The sequence below is a fragment of the Lichenostomus cassidix genome, chromosome 2 (assembly GCF_008360975.1).
Source record: "Lichenostomus cassidix isolate B80296 chromosome 2, HeHo_3.0, whole genome shotgun sequence".
Classification (NCBI taxonomy): Eukaryota; Metazoa; Chordata; class Aves; order Passeriformes; family Meliphagidae; genus Lichenostomus; species Lichenostomus cassidix.
This window is the reverse complement of record NC_139482.1, coordinates 41,347,556-41,364,874: the sequence shown is the minus strand read 5'-3', so window position 1 is coordinate 41,364,874 and position 17,319 is coordinate 41,347,556. Positions and strand designations below refer to the sequence as shown.

Below are 17,319 nucleotides of genomic sequence, written 5' to 3'. Positions count from 1 at the left end.
TCCAGCCAAAGTAGTTTGCAGTAGCCTTTACATACCATGGTCTATAGGTTACTGTGAGAAGCATAATCCAGGTGGTGCTTCCTATTATCTTGACTACATCAAACTGAAAAAAATAAAGGGGCAGACTTGCTAAAGGAAGGAGTATAACCTAACAAAAGGTATTGAAAACAAATTTCTGGTGTAGAAAAATGCAGGTCACTGACTTACTTGGTAGAGGGAGAGCTGCTTGGTCCTTCAAAAATTGTTTGGTTGATTGTCAGTGGTTGGGGGTGAGGAAAAGGAAGCAAACCTGCATGCTTTACTTTCTGGCAGGGGAGCACATTTTTTGTTTCATAATCCTGCAGGTTGCTTATTACTTGGTGATCATCTTGTACACAGGAGGAGAATGACACTTCCTTCACTGTCAGCACAGACATTGGAACGCCACAGTATCATTATCTGTATTTTGTAGCATTAAAGATGAAATTGTCTCTTTGATGAAGTTTCCGGAGATGAGTGTAATTGTAAGGATTCAGAAGAAAACAAGGTATGAAATGCTTCTAATTACCTAGATGCAACAAAACAATCAAGGCAAAATGTTGTACTAGAAATGTATGTCAGTGGTGGATTTTACACCATGAGTAAATAACTCAGAAATACTAGATTTGATAATTTGAAGCACGACTACACAGTTTGTCATATTATTCCTTGCAGTGCAACTCAGAGCGTAATCTGAGTTGGTTTTCTGTAAATTACCAGAATTTAGTGCAGCAGGGCAGAATATATGCTGGTAGTCTGCAGCTTTCCTTTGTGAGTGCACAGGCATACCTTGTCCCTCTGTCTGTCCATCCCTTGTCCAAGGCACAGACGTGTTTCCTTGCTTTGGGATGGCTTTCTCCTTACAGCGAGGAGCAGGACCAGCCACCTGCTCTCTCACAGCTGCTGTTGTGCAGGAGCCAAGCAAGGGTCACTGCTTGGCTGGGCTTCGGGTGGGTGTGACTGCTCCTTGGATTGGGAATGGCTATTTTTTGCCCGCGGAAGGAAGCACAGGGGAGGCCAGAAATGTATTTTGCATTGTTCCTGCGTCTGCACAGGAACCTGGTGAGAAGCTGCAGGAGGGAAGTTTGCCCACAAGAGGGCAAAGATGATCCTGTGATTGAAATTATTCGATCTGAAAGTCTCCATTCTCTTCCCACCTCTATTTCCAGTTGGACTGAAGCCCCTATGCCCCACTGTTGTCAGTGTCAGGTTATAAATTGAACTGTGCATTTTAGGGATACTGTTTCAAATATTTTTCTTATTTATCACTATGCAGTTTGAAGGATTTTTGACAATATAGTCTCATCAATATTGTCTCAAGGAGATACTTTTCCTGAGCAGTTTGAAAGGGTTTTACTTGTATTCCTTGTGTTTTGTAACCTGCCAATATATGTTTTTAAAAATTCAAGTCAAGCTTCAGCTGCACTTACAACCTGCACTTACAACACTGCACTGCAGCTTTGGAGCATTTTGTGGTCTGTACTATGCTGTGGTTTTCAATGAAAGGTCTGTGGATCATGGGTGGGAGACAAATGCAGTGGGGTGTAACTGAGCATTTCCTGGACTCTTGGGAAGTTAAATGAGGGAAGCTTATTATCCAAAAATGCAAATTATGCATGATGGAAAAAGATCAGGGCCCACAAACAGAAATGTTGGCAACCATAGCTGTAAAGCATGCCAGACGGGACTTCTTGCAATTCCAGTCCTCTCCAGGCATCCCGGTGAAACTTGCTTTGACCAGCCCACGTGCCCTGATCACTTACTCAGTTTGTTTCTTATGACCTATTATCTCTTGGCTGAATTATTGGTGGGAAAATAAACCAGACTTGGCTGTTTTGAAGTTGGCAAGTCCTGAGGTGAGAGTCAGGCTTCACAAGGAGGTGACAGCACAAGCACATTCTTCTGCAGCATGACTCATGTACAGCCAGATGGGGACAGCAAATACCCAGTCAGGTATGCACTGCTAGATATGCTGCATGAAGGCAGGTACATTCTGCAGTGGTGTATGTCAGAGCTCTCTTTTGGACTTACAGGAAGTGTAATATTGCAAGACAAAAAGCATGACAAGTTCTTTGTTACCATATGCCTACCCTTGCTTAGAGAATGGTGCAATGTTGCTCAAAATAATGCAAGTCTGTCTGCACTACAGCTCTCCTTTTAACTACTTCCTTTGCACCAGCTGTTCCTCTCCCAGAAATATCAGTTCAGATGTGATTCTGAAATCCCTGCTCATGTTGAGCTGTAGGTGAGGAAGGGACAGTTACTTAATTGTTCTGTGGTCTCTGCACTCCAGTAACCAAAGGTGTGGAGCCACTATCCTGGTGTGAGCAGCAAGGCATCCTCAGCAAGGAGGACAGACTCATCATTCCTATTTTCATTAACACCTATTTTTAGTCTCCTTTACTTGTCTGTTCAGTTTCAAATGCTTCAGAGCACTGGGTTTTGAAACATTGCTAAAGCCCTGCTTCCCATTCCTGTACCTCAAACCTAAACTAAACCTCTCTATCAGTGCAACTTATAGCAGCAAGAGCTTTGGCTAAATTTCTGCCTGCCAGTTTCTCAAAACAGCTGGGATGAAGTGGCTGTGGAGGCCTTTCTGAAGGGGTACAATACAGCCCTAGAAACAACTGGCTTGATAATGTAAGCCTGTTTTCTGCCTCAATTGTCCTTTTGCTCAGAAAGGCTTGTTTTATGAATGAACCAATGTTGTCCTTGACTTGATACAGTTTTTTTTTCAATTGTAAACGCTTGTTTCTGGCAATTGTGCCTCTCATTTGAGGGTAACAAGGGCATAATTATTCAGCTCTCATGCATCGCAAACTGCTGAGCATGAGGTATTAATGAAGTGCTTTGCTGCCACCATAGCTTAATAGCTACAGCTGCAGCATTGTGCTCTTGTTTGGCAGGGGTTCATGGAAGAGGGGGATGCAGATCATTTAGTTTTATGTTAAGAGTGATTTACAGATGTAGCAATAGCAGTAGACTGTGCTAGACGGACAAAGCACTTCTGATTTAAAAGGAGCTGTTACACCAGCAGAGCTGTAATTCATACCAGTGGTGGTACAAAGCCCCCAGCACCAGTCCACCTCATATAACCCCCAATAATCATAATAAAGGAAAGTTGTGTTAGTGTAATTGCATAATTGTGTGTGCTGGCAGGGGGAGGAGGGGAATCATACCCTACCATCACAGCTGGCTTACAGATGTAATAGATGGAAGCTGCAAATTCATGCTTTTGGCTAGCTACAGGCTTCAATGTGATACCAAACTCCTAGCCTGGTCCCTTCCCATCCACCCAGCTCCAGCATCAGCCCTGTTAAGTGCTGAGATACAAGTGCTAGAATTAAAAGGTGAGTGTTGCCCCAGCTCCACACAGGGAAGTAAAAGCAGTGTCTCCTCAGCTCTACCCTGAGATGTTCCAGCTGAGAGGCCAAGCTGCCCTGGTAGCTGATGGAGGAAGAGGCACATGGAGAGGGTGAATCAGAGGGGAAGGGTAACTCATGCACTCTGAGTGGCTGCTGTGATTCACTCTTGCTCTTCTCCATTGGGTGTGCAGGAGAGAGTGCTTGGGTATTAAGGCTAGTCCCATGCAAATAGTCTCCAGGACACACTGTGCTTTTTCCTGGGAGAATGATGTTTACTCTCTTTGAGCTGTAAAAGTAGTGCAGAATGAGTGCCATTTCTAATTTCCTAGTCTGACCTCATATGCCAAAGGGTTATATGCCTCCAAGGCTACACCTGTGGAGTTTTCTTCCTCACATTCAAGTTCCTTTTGTTACAATTCCTCCTGTGCTAAGAGGGCTGCCTGTCTGTGTTGCTCTTCCTACACAAGTGCAAACATGTAAGAAAAGAGCAAGTGGTTCAGACATACCTAATTTAGCAATGACTCTACATTAGTAGCCTGGGGATATTCCCCCGGCAGGGAGGAATGCCCCACCAGCCTGCGTGGCTACCACATCATTCACACACATGAATTCAAGAGCTGGTGTATTGTCCTTGTCTCTCTGGCAGCCCCTTGTCAGCCACAGAAACACACAGGTGTTTCCTTCACCCCCACACAGGGCTGTTTTTCTACACATACCCACATATGCAAGCACAGAGCACTCAGCCTGCTCCTTTTCTTCTGTGCTATTCCATCTTTTTCCCAGGTGCTTGGCTTGCTGTACAGTTGCCTGCCTGCCTTTGCATGGCTCCACCTGTCTGGAGTGCCCCAGGAGAATGGCTCTGAAGTGACATGTGTGACAGTGCCACTGTGCACCAGGAAGGGCTGAAATCATTGCAGGGCCAGGCAGAGTAACCTGGGGGCTTTGCAGCACCGAGTGTTGGTACCAGGACACCTGGGCATTCCTGTGTTACACTGCACTGCAGGCAGAGCTTGCCACGGTGAGGAAGGCAGGACTGCTGCTCTTTTGCTAAGGCTTTAGAGGTCGCAGTTTATTCCTTTCAAATGGTTGCTTTGTGTCTTGCTGTTATTGTAGGTCTGCAAAAATCTAAAGAGCAATAAATGAAATCTACACTGTCTTGGGCACTCTGAATTCAACTCAGTCCAAGCCAGGACTATCAAAAATTAATTTTAATTGCAGGAAATTTAGCTATGCCCTAATCCTTTTTTCTGCTTTAAAACTTCTGGCCTTTAGGGCTGGCTAGTGCTCTGAAGGATATACTCCACTCAAACACACATCTCACCTGAGAGCCAGCATTTATCCAGTGACAAAACTGCTTTTGAAAATACTTATGTGCCTTTCTGTAACACTAATTCAGCAATATGGAAAAACCAGGTGCTGCTGGAGGTGGTGTTAAGTTCAGGAAGTGATACAAAAATATTGATGCAAGGAACAGCACTGTTCTGAGCTGTTCCCTCAGGTCGGGTAGTGCTGCTACTCTGCAGTGACCCCTTGATTTTAGCTCCTTCATCTGCACTTTCTTCTTTAGCTCTGCCATCATTCCTCACCATCACCACACAAAAAGGCAAGGTACCTCTCAACCTCTTTTTCATGAGCCCTCCCTGTCTCTGTATTGTCCCCTGCACATGACAAGCAACCACAGTCAAATTGTGCCTTTTACTATTCCAACAATGGAATCTTAAAGCCAAGCTTTCACAGCACTAAGCCAGAACACTGCCAAGGATTTTGGTATCTAAATTCTGCCTCCATGTAAAACTGAAAGCTCAATTGGCAGCCACCACCCCTGAGGCAGGAAACTCCTGTGATGTTGCAACTCTTTTAATTATTGTTTTCTTCTTCTTCTTTTATTTTTTTTATTTTATTTTTTCTAACTTTCAATCTTCTTACCTGTGTGAAGTGCTGCTTCTGGGCATGGCCAGGCAGCTTCACTTTCACTGTCAGAGCAGCTCAGCCAGAGGTTTGGTAAAGGGCAAAAAGGAGACAGATTTTTTTTTTTTTTTTATCAACTGCCCCAAGGCAGAGGGACTGGTTCAGGCAGGTGATGAGAGCTTGCTTGATCCTTAATGAATTGGCAAGTCATTTACTCAATAGAACAGTGCAGACATGAGACAACAAGAGGACAAATCATCAGTTTTTTAGAAATATGGCCCTTTTATTTTAACTCTCATGAAAGCTCTTGGATGGTGGGAATGTGCTGTGTGTTGATCAGTCCCTAATAACAAACGCTGGTGGACACTTGCCATACTGGCCATGAGAAACCAGAGTGCTGACCCTGGGGACCAGCCTAGGCTGATGGACTGGGCTCAAGGACATGCAGAACAGAAATAAAGTCTGGAGTAGCCAGCTGTGGGTAATCAGTGACCTCCAGAAAGGACATACAAGAGCAGCCAACAGCACTTACTGCTTTTCCTGTTTTCCAGCTGCTGTTGTGCTGGAAAGAAGTAATTGTCCTTCTCCAGGAGAGGAAGATAACAAGCACTAGTGCCACCTTCTGACCTGCTGCTCCCATGTAGAAGGGTTAAACAGGCCCTGGGACCAGGGACTGGAACCAAGAGCCACCTGTTCCCAACAGGATGGCCTCCCAAGTGTGCAGCGCTGTGTGTCTGCAGAGGAGTGAAAGGTAAGCCAAGGGCATGGTGCTTGCACTGGCTCCAGTATGAAACTTGAAACAGCCCAAACAGGTGGGTTGCTTAAGAATACCCTGGAGCTTTGTGGTGAGGGCTCTATCCTGCCACCTGGGTGTAAATCTCTGCAGGTAGAAAGAACAGGATGTGGGCCTCCCTTTCTCTGGTACCCACTCCTCCCTGTCTCACTCTGCCAGCAGCACCTCCAGGATGCCCAGCAGGGTCCAGTGATACATAAATCCAGCTTTGCTTGGCTTTCAGTCTAACAGCAGGTCTGTACTTCGCCCAAGCTGCAGGGATGGCCAAGGCCCTGGGTTGGCACACAGCCTCAGCAGCAGCATTTGGCTCCATGCTGTCTCTAGGGACAGCAGAGCCCACAGCAATTTTAAGTTGTATAGGACAGAGCATATGGGAACTTGATGCCACATTCCACAGCCTGTGGTCAGGTCTCGTGCATCCTCCCACAGCTTTAGCAGAAAATGAAAATCCCAGATACAGGTTATAAAGTGCAGGCAAGCAGTAAAGAGACTTCTCTGTCACTCCAGGCAGATCTGCCCTTTAATAACCAACAGCCAGAAACTTGATATCTGCAACCACTTCTATTAGTGCACAGTGCACAATGCACTCCCTTCATAAGCTTTCTACCAATGTTTGCACCCTATTTTCCTTCTCTCCTGCTCCCTTTTGTGCTAATAAGTTCCTAGCCTTCTTCCACGGAGCATCACTTGACACCCACCCACCACACACACACCTCATTACAAGGTGTCATTATCCAGGTGTCCTGCTACCCCCTTTAAACCCCACACACTGAACTGTTTCCAAACAGTGCAACCAATATTCAGCAACAGAAAAAGCATGCAAGCTGTCACATAACCTGCAGTGTCTTCATCCAGCACCATGGTCCTCAAGCTTTTCAGAGCCACCCTTCCTCTTTTTTAAAACGTTTCACTTCCCCTTCTCATTTTCCCAGTTTCTACCTGACGAAAGCACTATTCACTCTCTAACTTATCTCATCCTCCAAGAGCTCAAACATGAGGTTTTGGATTTTTCACAGTATGAAACAGTTTGTACAACCAATTTTCTTCTCCTAACATTTACATTTTTATTTTGCAGAAAGAAATAACCCCAAACTCTATCTGTGTTAGCTCAAAGGACAAACTACACTCATCTTGGAGCTGAAGAGGATGGACGGCCTTTGGGTGGGATAGCTGGAGATCAGCACATCCAAAAACCAGCAGGGACCAGGTTTTTCTGTGGCTCCTACCTATGGTCCTCCAGTAACACGATGTATTCTGACACTCCCCAGAGAGAAAGTCAGTGCTGTAGTAGAGGAAGGAAAAAAATGAACAGGACAACAATCTGATTCTCCACATCACCCAAATAGCTAACAGAGTTTATTTCTAAAACAGCTGGAATCCCATATTTGACAAAGTTGCAGACAGATGGAGCTTTCAGAACCAGGCTGACACTGAAGGAAACTTAAAACACTTTTTCTGGCAGAGGTACAGTAGAGAGGTGTCGAATTCCCTGCCAGACGGAGCTGTCATTCAAAGGCCCCCGGTGGAGCTGTGATAACAGGAAATCTGTGCTTTTCTTGGTAGACATGCTTCACAAGGAGGATTTGGGGAAAGCAGAGACACTTTGGCAGCAGAGATGTCAGTCTTCCAGCCTGAGAGCATCCTGCATTAGGAGCATCTGGTGAGTCTATGGACCCAGAACTGTCATAACAGCCAAACTTGCAGGAATACTTGAGACGTCAATAGGCACAAAAACCAAAAGGAAACTGGTAACTTACTTCTCTTGATCCAGTATAAACAAGGACACTTAGAGCAAAACATATTCTTTGGATAATCACAGAACAAAGTTCAGAAATTCTTTGGTTGTTAGACTGCATGAAATTCCCCTTGACTTTTTTTTTCTCCATATGGTGACAAGTGACAGAGTGATGTGAGAGGCTGAAAAGAAGTGCTAGTGTAGTGCCAGGAGAGGGGGCATGATTCCAGGAGAACGTGGAAACAGCCTTTTCTGCAGAGGAAGATCAGGCTCCAGCCCCAGTCCATAGCAGGTGCTTCTCCTCACTGCCACCTAAGTGCTGAGGTCTCAGCTGCATTCACACCACCTGCAGCAGAACATTGGCTTCCCACAGGATTGCCAAGTGGGCTTAAAGCGGGTGGGAAAGTTCCTACTGTCAATCTGAGGTGATACCTCAGGAGGTGAAAGAGAAATAGCAGCCTCTTTCCTCTGGGCGAACAGAAGAGGTTGTATCCTTAAATAGATATCTATTATATCAGTCCAAATTAAAGTCAAGAGTGCTGGTTTCCAAAAACTGTAGTTAAGTCAGCCTTGGCAGGAGGATTGTTGATCAAGCACCCCTGCTGCAAAAAATTAGACACACATATATCTGTGTGTGTGTGTGTACCTCCTTCTGCAGGGATTTTCACTCAAAAGTGCCCAGAATGAAATCCTTTGTCATGTGTGGCCATTTGACTGCTCCTGTGCTGGCAGGGCAAGGAAGCCTGAACTGTCATTGACACTGCTGACAGTGGATTCCTAACTAAGAATGTTTGTTCCCTTAAGCCAGAAAGTCTTTGAGACGTGCTCAATTCAGGTTGTTAAATAGAAAAAAAAGGCCCATTTCTGACTAAACAGAAAACATATCATCTGAAGGTATGGGGCAGAAAAGCAGGCCAAAGTTTAACATTGTAAAGAAATAAGAAATAGCCAATATTAAATTAATAACATTATAACTGCCTGTTATATAATTTCATTTGAACAATTCTCTGAATTAATGTTAAAGCACTTTATTGTGGAGTGAATGTATGTACCTTCATCCACTACAAACTGACTTTTGTGCTTTCCAGTTGTTTCCTGCTCTGTGTTGCTCCAAATAGGGCAATTTTGAAAAGGAATGGCATGAAGAATCACAGAAACTGTGCACCATGAGGAGGGAGATTCCTACCTCTCCATGTTATCTGCTCAGTTATTTTCATTTACTTACTCAAAATTTTTTGACACTTTAGCAGGTGACCAATTTTCTCTTGTCAAAGAGTTAAAAAAAATTATAAGTAAAGATACATTGGGATGGGGGGTGAGGGGAAAGGTGGCAACAAATAGCAATATATATTGACCTGCTATGAGGCACAAAAAGAGAGAACCGTTAAATTACTTAGCATATTGATGCAGAATTTCAGACAAATATAATACATAGCAGGCCAGAAAATGCTTTTTTTCCCAGACTGTCCCTGGTAAGCTGTATAAACCCAACTTCTGCTGCACCATTGTGCAGTTGTCTTGACAGAATAAACCAAGTTCTACTTCACAACTAGACATGAAAGGAGAAGCACCAAGGAGGAAGAGAGGCCCACGCTTCCTTTTTTCCCACAAAGAATTCCCAGCTCACCAGAGATGGACTGCAAAAGGAAAGACAAAAGTGCCAAGAAGACATTGTCTCAGCGCTGAAGTTACACAGAACTTCAAGATGATACGAGGTTGGACAAAACTGAACTGTTCTGCCTGTCCAGGCTCTGGGCAGAGTCCTCAGGAGCATGGACTCCAGCTGAGGCAGAGGAAGTGACAAAACCACATGTAAGAGAAAGAAAGAAGCACATTGCTCCATTCACAATGGGCTTTCCATAAACACTGTTAGATTACAAAGAGAATAATTTATAGCAAATGCACAGAAATTTTCTACAGGAGAGGTCTTACTGTGAAAAGGGGAAAAGATCCCACAAAACATTAAACATATTCTTGGGCACATATTTTTGTGTATTTGGCAAGGGAAGTTTTTAAGAATAATCTTTGATTGCTAAAAATTCATGAAATTGGAGAAAATCTCCAATTTCATCATGTACTTTTAGGGCTAGGAGGGAGTGTTTGCAATGATGTATTCAAGTTGCAGTTCATAATTTTTGATGCTGGCTGAGCTGATATTAGAAAAAGTCCACAGTTCTGATGGAAAGAGGTAACAAAGACTTGGGTCAGCTTATCCAGGCACAAATTGGATTGTAACAGTTCCTTTGTTAAACAAATAATCCTGGAGGTTAAGAATCAGGTAGGAATTTGCAGGATTTCCCTTGTGTAAACAGATGGAGGAAATCAGAAGTAATTTTTCCATCCCTGTGAAAGGAGAACCAAATGACTGTCCAAATGAGTTTTAAATACACTTATTACAAATAGCTGGAAATGACCACAGCCCAGCTTGTGAGACAGAAGTTGTCTTCCTCCAAAACAAGCAGGTTCTCCATTATAAACTTCTTTGGGTGGGGGGAAGTGGGGGGAGCAAAAATATTTTGGTTCACAATGTTGTTTTGCATAGGCATTCAAGTAGATCTTCCAAAGCTACCAGTTTGTCCAGGCTGGTAACAAAATACCCAAGGCTCTCTCCTCAGTAGTGGACGCTCCTCTTTGGTATCCTGTTTTGTAAGGCAGACGTCTTGCACAGATGATGGAGTCACACAGATGCATCTTTGAAAAGGAAGACAGTGTCACTTGTGTTGCCACAAACAAATTAATCCAATTTATTAAGCAACACATCTTTTGGTAAGAGGTGGGGGAGGGAGAAAAGAAAGCATTGCTATGTTCACTCCTTGCTAGAAGCAAGTTATTTTGCTCTTGTAGTCATTTGTTAACAGCTGTCAGTAGCTGTGATAATGTCTGTGATGACAGAAAATTTGGAATTATTGCCTTTTGAGTAATTTTGAGCAACAACAATCAGGGCATTAATAAATCCTTCCAGGTAAACACAGGCCTGTGCCAGAAAATATAAATATTCATTTTGGGAAGCATTCTGGCAGTTACTAAGCATGAGACTTACTTGTTGACTCTGTGATGCACGAAACCTTGTAGGATGACCACATGCTTATAACACAAAGTATTGTAGCCAGGAACCCGAAAGTCTGGATGAAAAAACAAACAAACCACAAATATTTATGGAGCATTAGATGACACATATTCCGTGCATGTATGGACACTTTTGGATATTCAGCTACACATTTTATGGGATTAACAGACCCAAAAATAGTGGGTTTTTTTACTGCATTCTGCCAAAAGACTAAAAAGCCAAAGGTTTCTGTAGTATAATAGCAGCTTATGTCTTGTCAAAACAATGACTCAAAGATAGACCAAGAGTCATACACAAGGAGGGAGAAAAAGCTGGACAGCAGCACAGAGTGTCAACTTCTAAACTACTTACTAAGATTCTGAAACAAAGACAAGACTGTTTCTAGCACCTCTGATTACTGCTCTTTTACTGCCCCATTCAAACAAGTCTTTCACTGGTGTCTGCCAAATAAACAAGTCAGGTAGGTCTTCTAGTCTGTTTGCATCATCAGGACCAAGTTTCTGAAAGTAATTCTTTATTCAGGAGGAGTTGCATTTCAGGTCCTGCTGCTGTGCAAATACTGTCACCCACACCTGTAAGTCATGCCTCTCTCTGTAAAACCCTCCAGCCAACAGGCAGAGAGCATCTGCCAGTAAGTCAGCTCAGGACCCCAGTGGGATTTGGCTCACGTGAAATTATCTTGAACAGGGCTCTGCTCAGGAGCAGGAGGTGTCAAAAGCTGCAGATGGGGGTGAAATCCTTTAGGTAACTTCTAGCTGCTACAATAGTCTTTTCTCAAAACATAATTGTCTTAATTCTTCACCTAAACACATTAGTTCTGATGAGCTAAATCAGAAGCCTTTGGTTTCAACACTCTGTCAGGATGAATACCACCTTTAGTGGTGAGTCTGGCATCTGACAACAAAATATTTTTGTTGGCACTGTGATACAGAACATTCACTGAAATGAGCTACAAGGTAATGCACCCAACCAAGAATCAAGTAAGGTAAGTCTGCAGGAAAACAGAGGTACAAGTGATAGATTTCCAATGCCCTATCTAATATATATTGCAATTTTAAAGGTGTCAAGACTAATAAACAGCCTTACCGCTCCAGCCACAAGTCCAGTTATATTGTAACTCTTGGCCGCTGCTACAATCGATCCAATGAGGAGCAGAAGTGTACCAATTAAGTAATGAAGAAACTCCTGAAAAGACAAGCACAGCATGCATCAGAAGGGAAACTTATCTGGAAAGTATTTTGGTATGTCTCAGAAAGAAAATAAGCTGTCAGAAGGGAGTCAAACCCAGAGGACAAAACATAGTCAAAAGGGGGAAAAAAAAGCAAAGCAAACCAAAACAAAAAACCCAAACCCCAAAACCCAACAACTCGCCTTGTGAGTGGATTTTATACCAAGCCTCAGTTTCTGTTCAAAAAAGAACAGTTTGGGTCTACTAATGTTATTACTGGAATAAGATTTACTTACTGGGTATGGATGCAATCCTTTCAATCAGCATGGCACATTACTTTATTGCATCAAGTATGCACCTTACTTGAAGAGATGGCTCTGGAGGAAGGAATCAGCCTTAAGAACATATTTCTCTAGCTTGTATGAAATGGCATAAGTGGAAAACCAAATGTTTCTACTTCTGATAATTTTACAAAGCAAGCTCTGGATCTACTGCTGCATTTACTAACAACTTGCATCAACCAAGACTGTAAATAGGAGGGAAGCCATGAAAAGCACAACTGCAGTAAAACATGATTCCATGGGGTTTTCTGAGAGAGGACCAAGGCATCACATTTAAACTCCTCTCTGGTGTGATAAGTATCAGTCCAGCAGTCAATTTTACCTTGTTACAAGCAGGGGGTATCCGTGAATTTAGATTTTGAACCCTCACAGAGCTTATGACAACACAGTTGCATGCTGAACGTGGTGTGCATAATGTTTCTTGTGCACGGTAGGGTGAGCACGGGGATATCTGCTTCCTTTATCTGCATTGCACTACCAATGTGAGCCAAGCAAATACAAGGGAGAGGAGAGACTCTGTCTCAAGCCAAAAGATAGAATATAGTCCCAAAAGGAAATTGTCCAAGGAAAGCCTAGAAGATGAACAATTTACCATACCAGTTTCAGTCTGCTCAGGTGTTAAAAAGAGCTTTGAAGGATTTTTGCTGTAATGTAGACTCTTTAGAGAGTCTGACTTAGTTTCCTAATTTGTAAACTTGTTTCAGGTAATCAAAATCTCAACCCCTGCATTTGCCAGAATAAATTACATGCATAAGGAGGCTTCTCTGACTAGCCCATGACGCAGCAGGCAAATGAGACATGCCATTGCCTCTTTAGAGACACCAAATTCAGCAGTGTACACAGCCTACTACTTTAGAGGAATCAGAGGGATGGGCAAAGCTGCAATAGAATCATCAAAGGCTACATTAGGTGGAGAACCAACTCCCGGGAGGGCCGGAAGAGTGACCCTCTGGAGAAATACTTCCAAGCTTTGAAAGGTGTTAGTGCTGAACAACCTCTTGAACCACTTCAACTTTACTGGCTGCAAATCACACACCCCTGACTGCAATGTAAAGATCTTGCCAGGAAACTCATCTGAATGCTAGCTGTAGTTTCCCAGAGTCTCTTGCACGTCTTCCTCTTCTGTTCTAAAGATACTTAAATGTGACTGAAAATAAGGTTGTTTGTTTTGTAACAGAGCAACAGTGTTCAAGCATCACATCCCATAAAGCTTTCTGAAGCTGAGCAGCCACAAACTTCAGTGCCTTAAACTCTGGAACATTGAGGAATTAATAAACACACAACACAAAAAACAAAAGCAGCCTATGCAGAGGCAAAACCAGCACAGTCCTGCTACAGCAATGCTCACACTAAATGCTGCTTTGGAAAACTGTCATTTGTTAGCTTACTTCACTCCTTTATTTCAATCCTTGCATCTGTATTATCTCTAGATAAATAAGTACCTTTAGAAGCAGAGGTGACATACATTTGAAAAAAGTCTAGCCATATTATTCAGCTAAAAAGTTACACTTTTCTCTCTGGTTAGAAGTTGATAGATGGACAAACGGTTATCGTAGATCTCTAAGTTACTTATGTAGCTTCCATTAACCACCATCCAACCACTTCCTGGATTTCAAAATTCCTTTCAATCTCTCCAGTTGGCTTTTCCCCATTCCTTTGGTCCTTCAGTGGAACTAACACATGTAAGGGAGGCATGTTCTGAGGGGTTGCTAAAATCCACCATCCTACACTAGGATGCAGAACTCTTCTGTTAGCTGACCCGACCCAGACCTACTGAGGAAGTTCAGGTCTCACATTTTTGATGTTGCTTGTTAGTTCTGTGCTAGGATATGAGAGATGGATGTGTGTGGGAAATGTGGGAATGAGGCAGGAACATCCTGCAGGATATCCCGGGAATGGCCAGGCTACAGCAATCAGTCTGAGGCTCCTATTTTTTGCCATTGTTTAAGTTACCTAAAACCATACCAAAAAGAGACACATCTGATTTAAATAGCACTCACAGGCCTTATTTAGGGACAGGATGTAGCACATGAATTCTAATGCTATGATTTGGTACTTCAGCAATCCCTCAGCTGCTATAAATGACCTGAGCTAGGATCCATCTGCTGAAGACTTCATGATCAGTAGCTTCTTTTCAATTGTCTCTTAATAAAATTATTGCCTTCCATGGAGTAAATCTAGGTTTACACCTGTGTAAAGGAGGGTAGAATCAAACCCAAATCAGCCAAAAAACTTACAGTTACAGAATCTGCTGAACTGAACACAAACAACAAAAGGATTTGCATGCAAGGCAAAAAAGAATTGAGTGAAAGACAGACTATTATTGTGAGACAGCACAAGAAAACGGACTGAGAAAGTGAGACATCAACCCCCAAGAGAGGAGAGGAACCCAGGCTTACCGCCAGTGGCCAGCTAACACAAGTCAGATTCCTGTAGACTCTGAAAATGTGCATGATGTAGAAGAACAAAATCATGACCAAGTCGCACATGGTGACAATCTGAAAGAAGCTGTATGCACTGTAATCTGTCCACGGAGAATTATTTACGCAGATGAATGCAATCAGCAGTGTGATCTGGAAGACAAAAGGTGCATTAAAGGTTTTCACTATGGTGCTCACAGGGTCATGGAGATGATTTTAAGCACAACAAAATGGCATTTTATTAAATATCTAATGTAAATGTGATGGTCCCAACAAAATGGAGGACAAAGTAATGAGCATGATAATAAGGTTTTACAATTTGCTGATAAATGAACTGAAGCAACCATTGGGAGTGGGGAAAGGGGCAGTGGCCAGAAGGAAAGCAGCAGTTTCAGCCTGAAGAACTCAACTTGAAGGTGCCTCTGCAGATGACATCTACAGAAGTCTCATCTGTACAACAGGAGAGGTCTTAAATAGAGAAAAGGAACTGAATGCCTGGAGTTGCACCAGCGACTGAAGCACCTAAACCCCAGAGACTTTCAGAATGAGTCCACTGAAAGCTGTGAAAAATGGAAGTGTCCATGAACACATGCATCTTTACTTCCATTTAGTGACATTTCTCACATGCAAAATCAGAGGACTTGGCTGCAACTGAGCTAACAGTGTTACTCTTCCTTTTCTACCACCTACAGAGCAGGAGTATTACAGGACTATAAGGCAGTATCAGAACAAATCATATAAACATTTGGACGAATTGATTAACCCACCTCACCCCCAAAACTTTCATCAGCTAACACTGCCACATAAAACCGTAAAGCATTATTATATAACTTCTTCCAGCTTTTTCAGTAGGCTTGCTAAGGACAAAAGCTATTTCATTTTTTTCTTTAATCTAAAGCTATTTGTTTATTTTACTAATCTTGCTGCTTTCACCAGTCTGGCTAACCTGGGCAATCAGAATTAAACTACCGAGAATATATGATTTTTTTTTTTATTACAGACTCTGTCAATGCATGCTTTCAGCCACTGTAATTTTTAGTTCATTCAAAGTCAGCCAGAGTTAGCCAGAAGCTGTAATGATTCACATTTTATGTGTTTCTCTTAGACATTAAAAAACTATCTGAGGAAGCCAGTGCTTCAAGACAGCATCATCCTTTCCTGCACACTCATCTTCCAAACTCCTAACCAAGTGCATTCATTATCAGAATAATTTACTTAAGATTAAAAGAGGTAAAAAACCCCCAACGCCCAAACAACATAGCTTAGATTCTCCCTAAGTGTTACCTGAGTTTCATCTGCTCAGTTCTACATGGACAGGCTAAATACATGCATGCACAAGAGCAACCAAAAGCTCTGTATGTAAGAACTTCACAAGGATCTGTCACCTTCACTAAACTCCATCCAAACAGCCACATCAATGCCTTGACAGCAAACCACCTCAAAACGGTGGCTTCAAAGAAAAAAGTCAGTGCTCTGGATTCTTTCCCACACAGGTGGCCAAGCTGTTGTCAGAGCTGGTCCAGCTCCATTACTTTGACTGTGGAAGTGCAAGGAGTTGATATTAGCACTGTCAGTGATGCTCAGTCCAAGCCAGCGATGGACTTCCGCACTGCAGTAAGCCTGCAACTCCTCTCACCTTGGAATAGACCCAGGGCAGGGAAGACAGGACATTGAGGTACAGGGCAAGATCACACTCCCTGCTTCTCAAGAATGGAAGTCACATGTGCCTTTGAAAATGCATGATACTGCTCAGTCCCTGTCTCCCCAAATATGTTCCTGCCCTGTGGTTTGGGAGTGTAACATCAGAGCATCACCCTGCATGTTCAGTGCTTCTGTCTGCACCACGCCTGACCTCGGGGTCTCACTGCCTCACTTCTGGGGAATCCTAAGTGCACAGAGTCTCACACCTTATGTGTGGCAGAGCTTTCTGAAATGCTACATTTCTTAGAAGACAACACAGCAATGCTCTATACAATTCAGCATTTAAAGAACTCTGGCCCAGTTCAATTCTGAGATAATTTGGATGCAGTTTTGTCCAATCTATGCCAAGGTACAGCATGTCTACATTAAGCAGTGGTTTTGTGGGAGGCCACGGCATGTCATCTACTCCTTCCCACCCCAATGTCTCCTCCTGTCATGTATTGTGCTCTCCATTGCCCTGTGCTGAGCCACCTCAGTGGACTAAGCCAGCAGAAAAGTGAACTACCGAATAGAAGCTTCACTCTGGCTCAGCCACCATGCAAGGCAGAGGCAGGTGAGGAAGGGAGTGTGAGGGAGAAGTCAGGACTCCCACAGAAAGGACAGGAAGAGCTGAGCAGGCAGGATGGCAGCAGCCAGTACCATGCTGGCTGCTCAGGCTGCCACAGACCTTCCAGCTCAGTCCCCTGAATCTTAATGTCAGTTGAGCAAGTCATCTGACTTAGCCTCTGAATAACCTGAACAATCAGGAGATAATTTACTCTATAATCTAGGAGAACATTTTAAGTGATGCAAGACACAGCTAT

The 17,319-nt window shown here is 43.2% G+C and overlaps 1 protein-coding gene and 1 long non-coding RNA gene across 2 annotated transcripts in view; one reads left to right on the top strand and one right to left on the bottom strand.

The window, feature by feature from the left end:
* Positions 1 to 114: 114 nt before the first annotated feature.
* LOC146441205 (uncharacterized) lies at positions 115 to 8,764 on the top strand. Its single transcript, XR_014849814.1, has 2 exons — positions 115 to 526; positions 5,843 to 8,764. It is a non-coding gene; the product is annotated as an uncharacterized LOC146441205 (long non-coding RNA).
* Positions 7,407 to 17,319, bottom strand: part of CMTM7 (CKLF like MARVEL transmembrane domain containing 7) — a 27,731-nt gene continuing 17,818 nt past the window's right edge. The window contains exons 2-5 of the mRNA XM_085051181.1: positions 14,795 to 14,968; positions 11,973 to 12,071; positions 10,860 to 10,941; positions 7,407 to 10,510 (exon numbers count right to left, since the gene is read on the bottom strand). Coding sequence (XP_084907307.1) covers positions 10,497 to 10,510; positions 10,860 to 10,941; positions 11,973 to 12,071; positions 14,795 to 14,968 — 369 coding nt within the window. The 3' untranslated portion in view covers positions 7,407 to 10,496. The remainder of the gene's footprint in view (positions 10,511 to 10,859; positions 10,942 to 11,972; positions 12,072 to 14,794; positions 14,969 to 17,319) is intronic.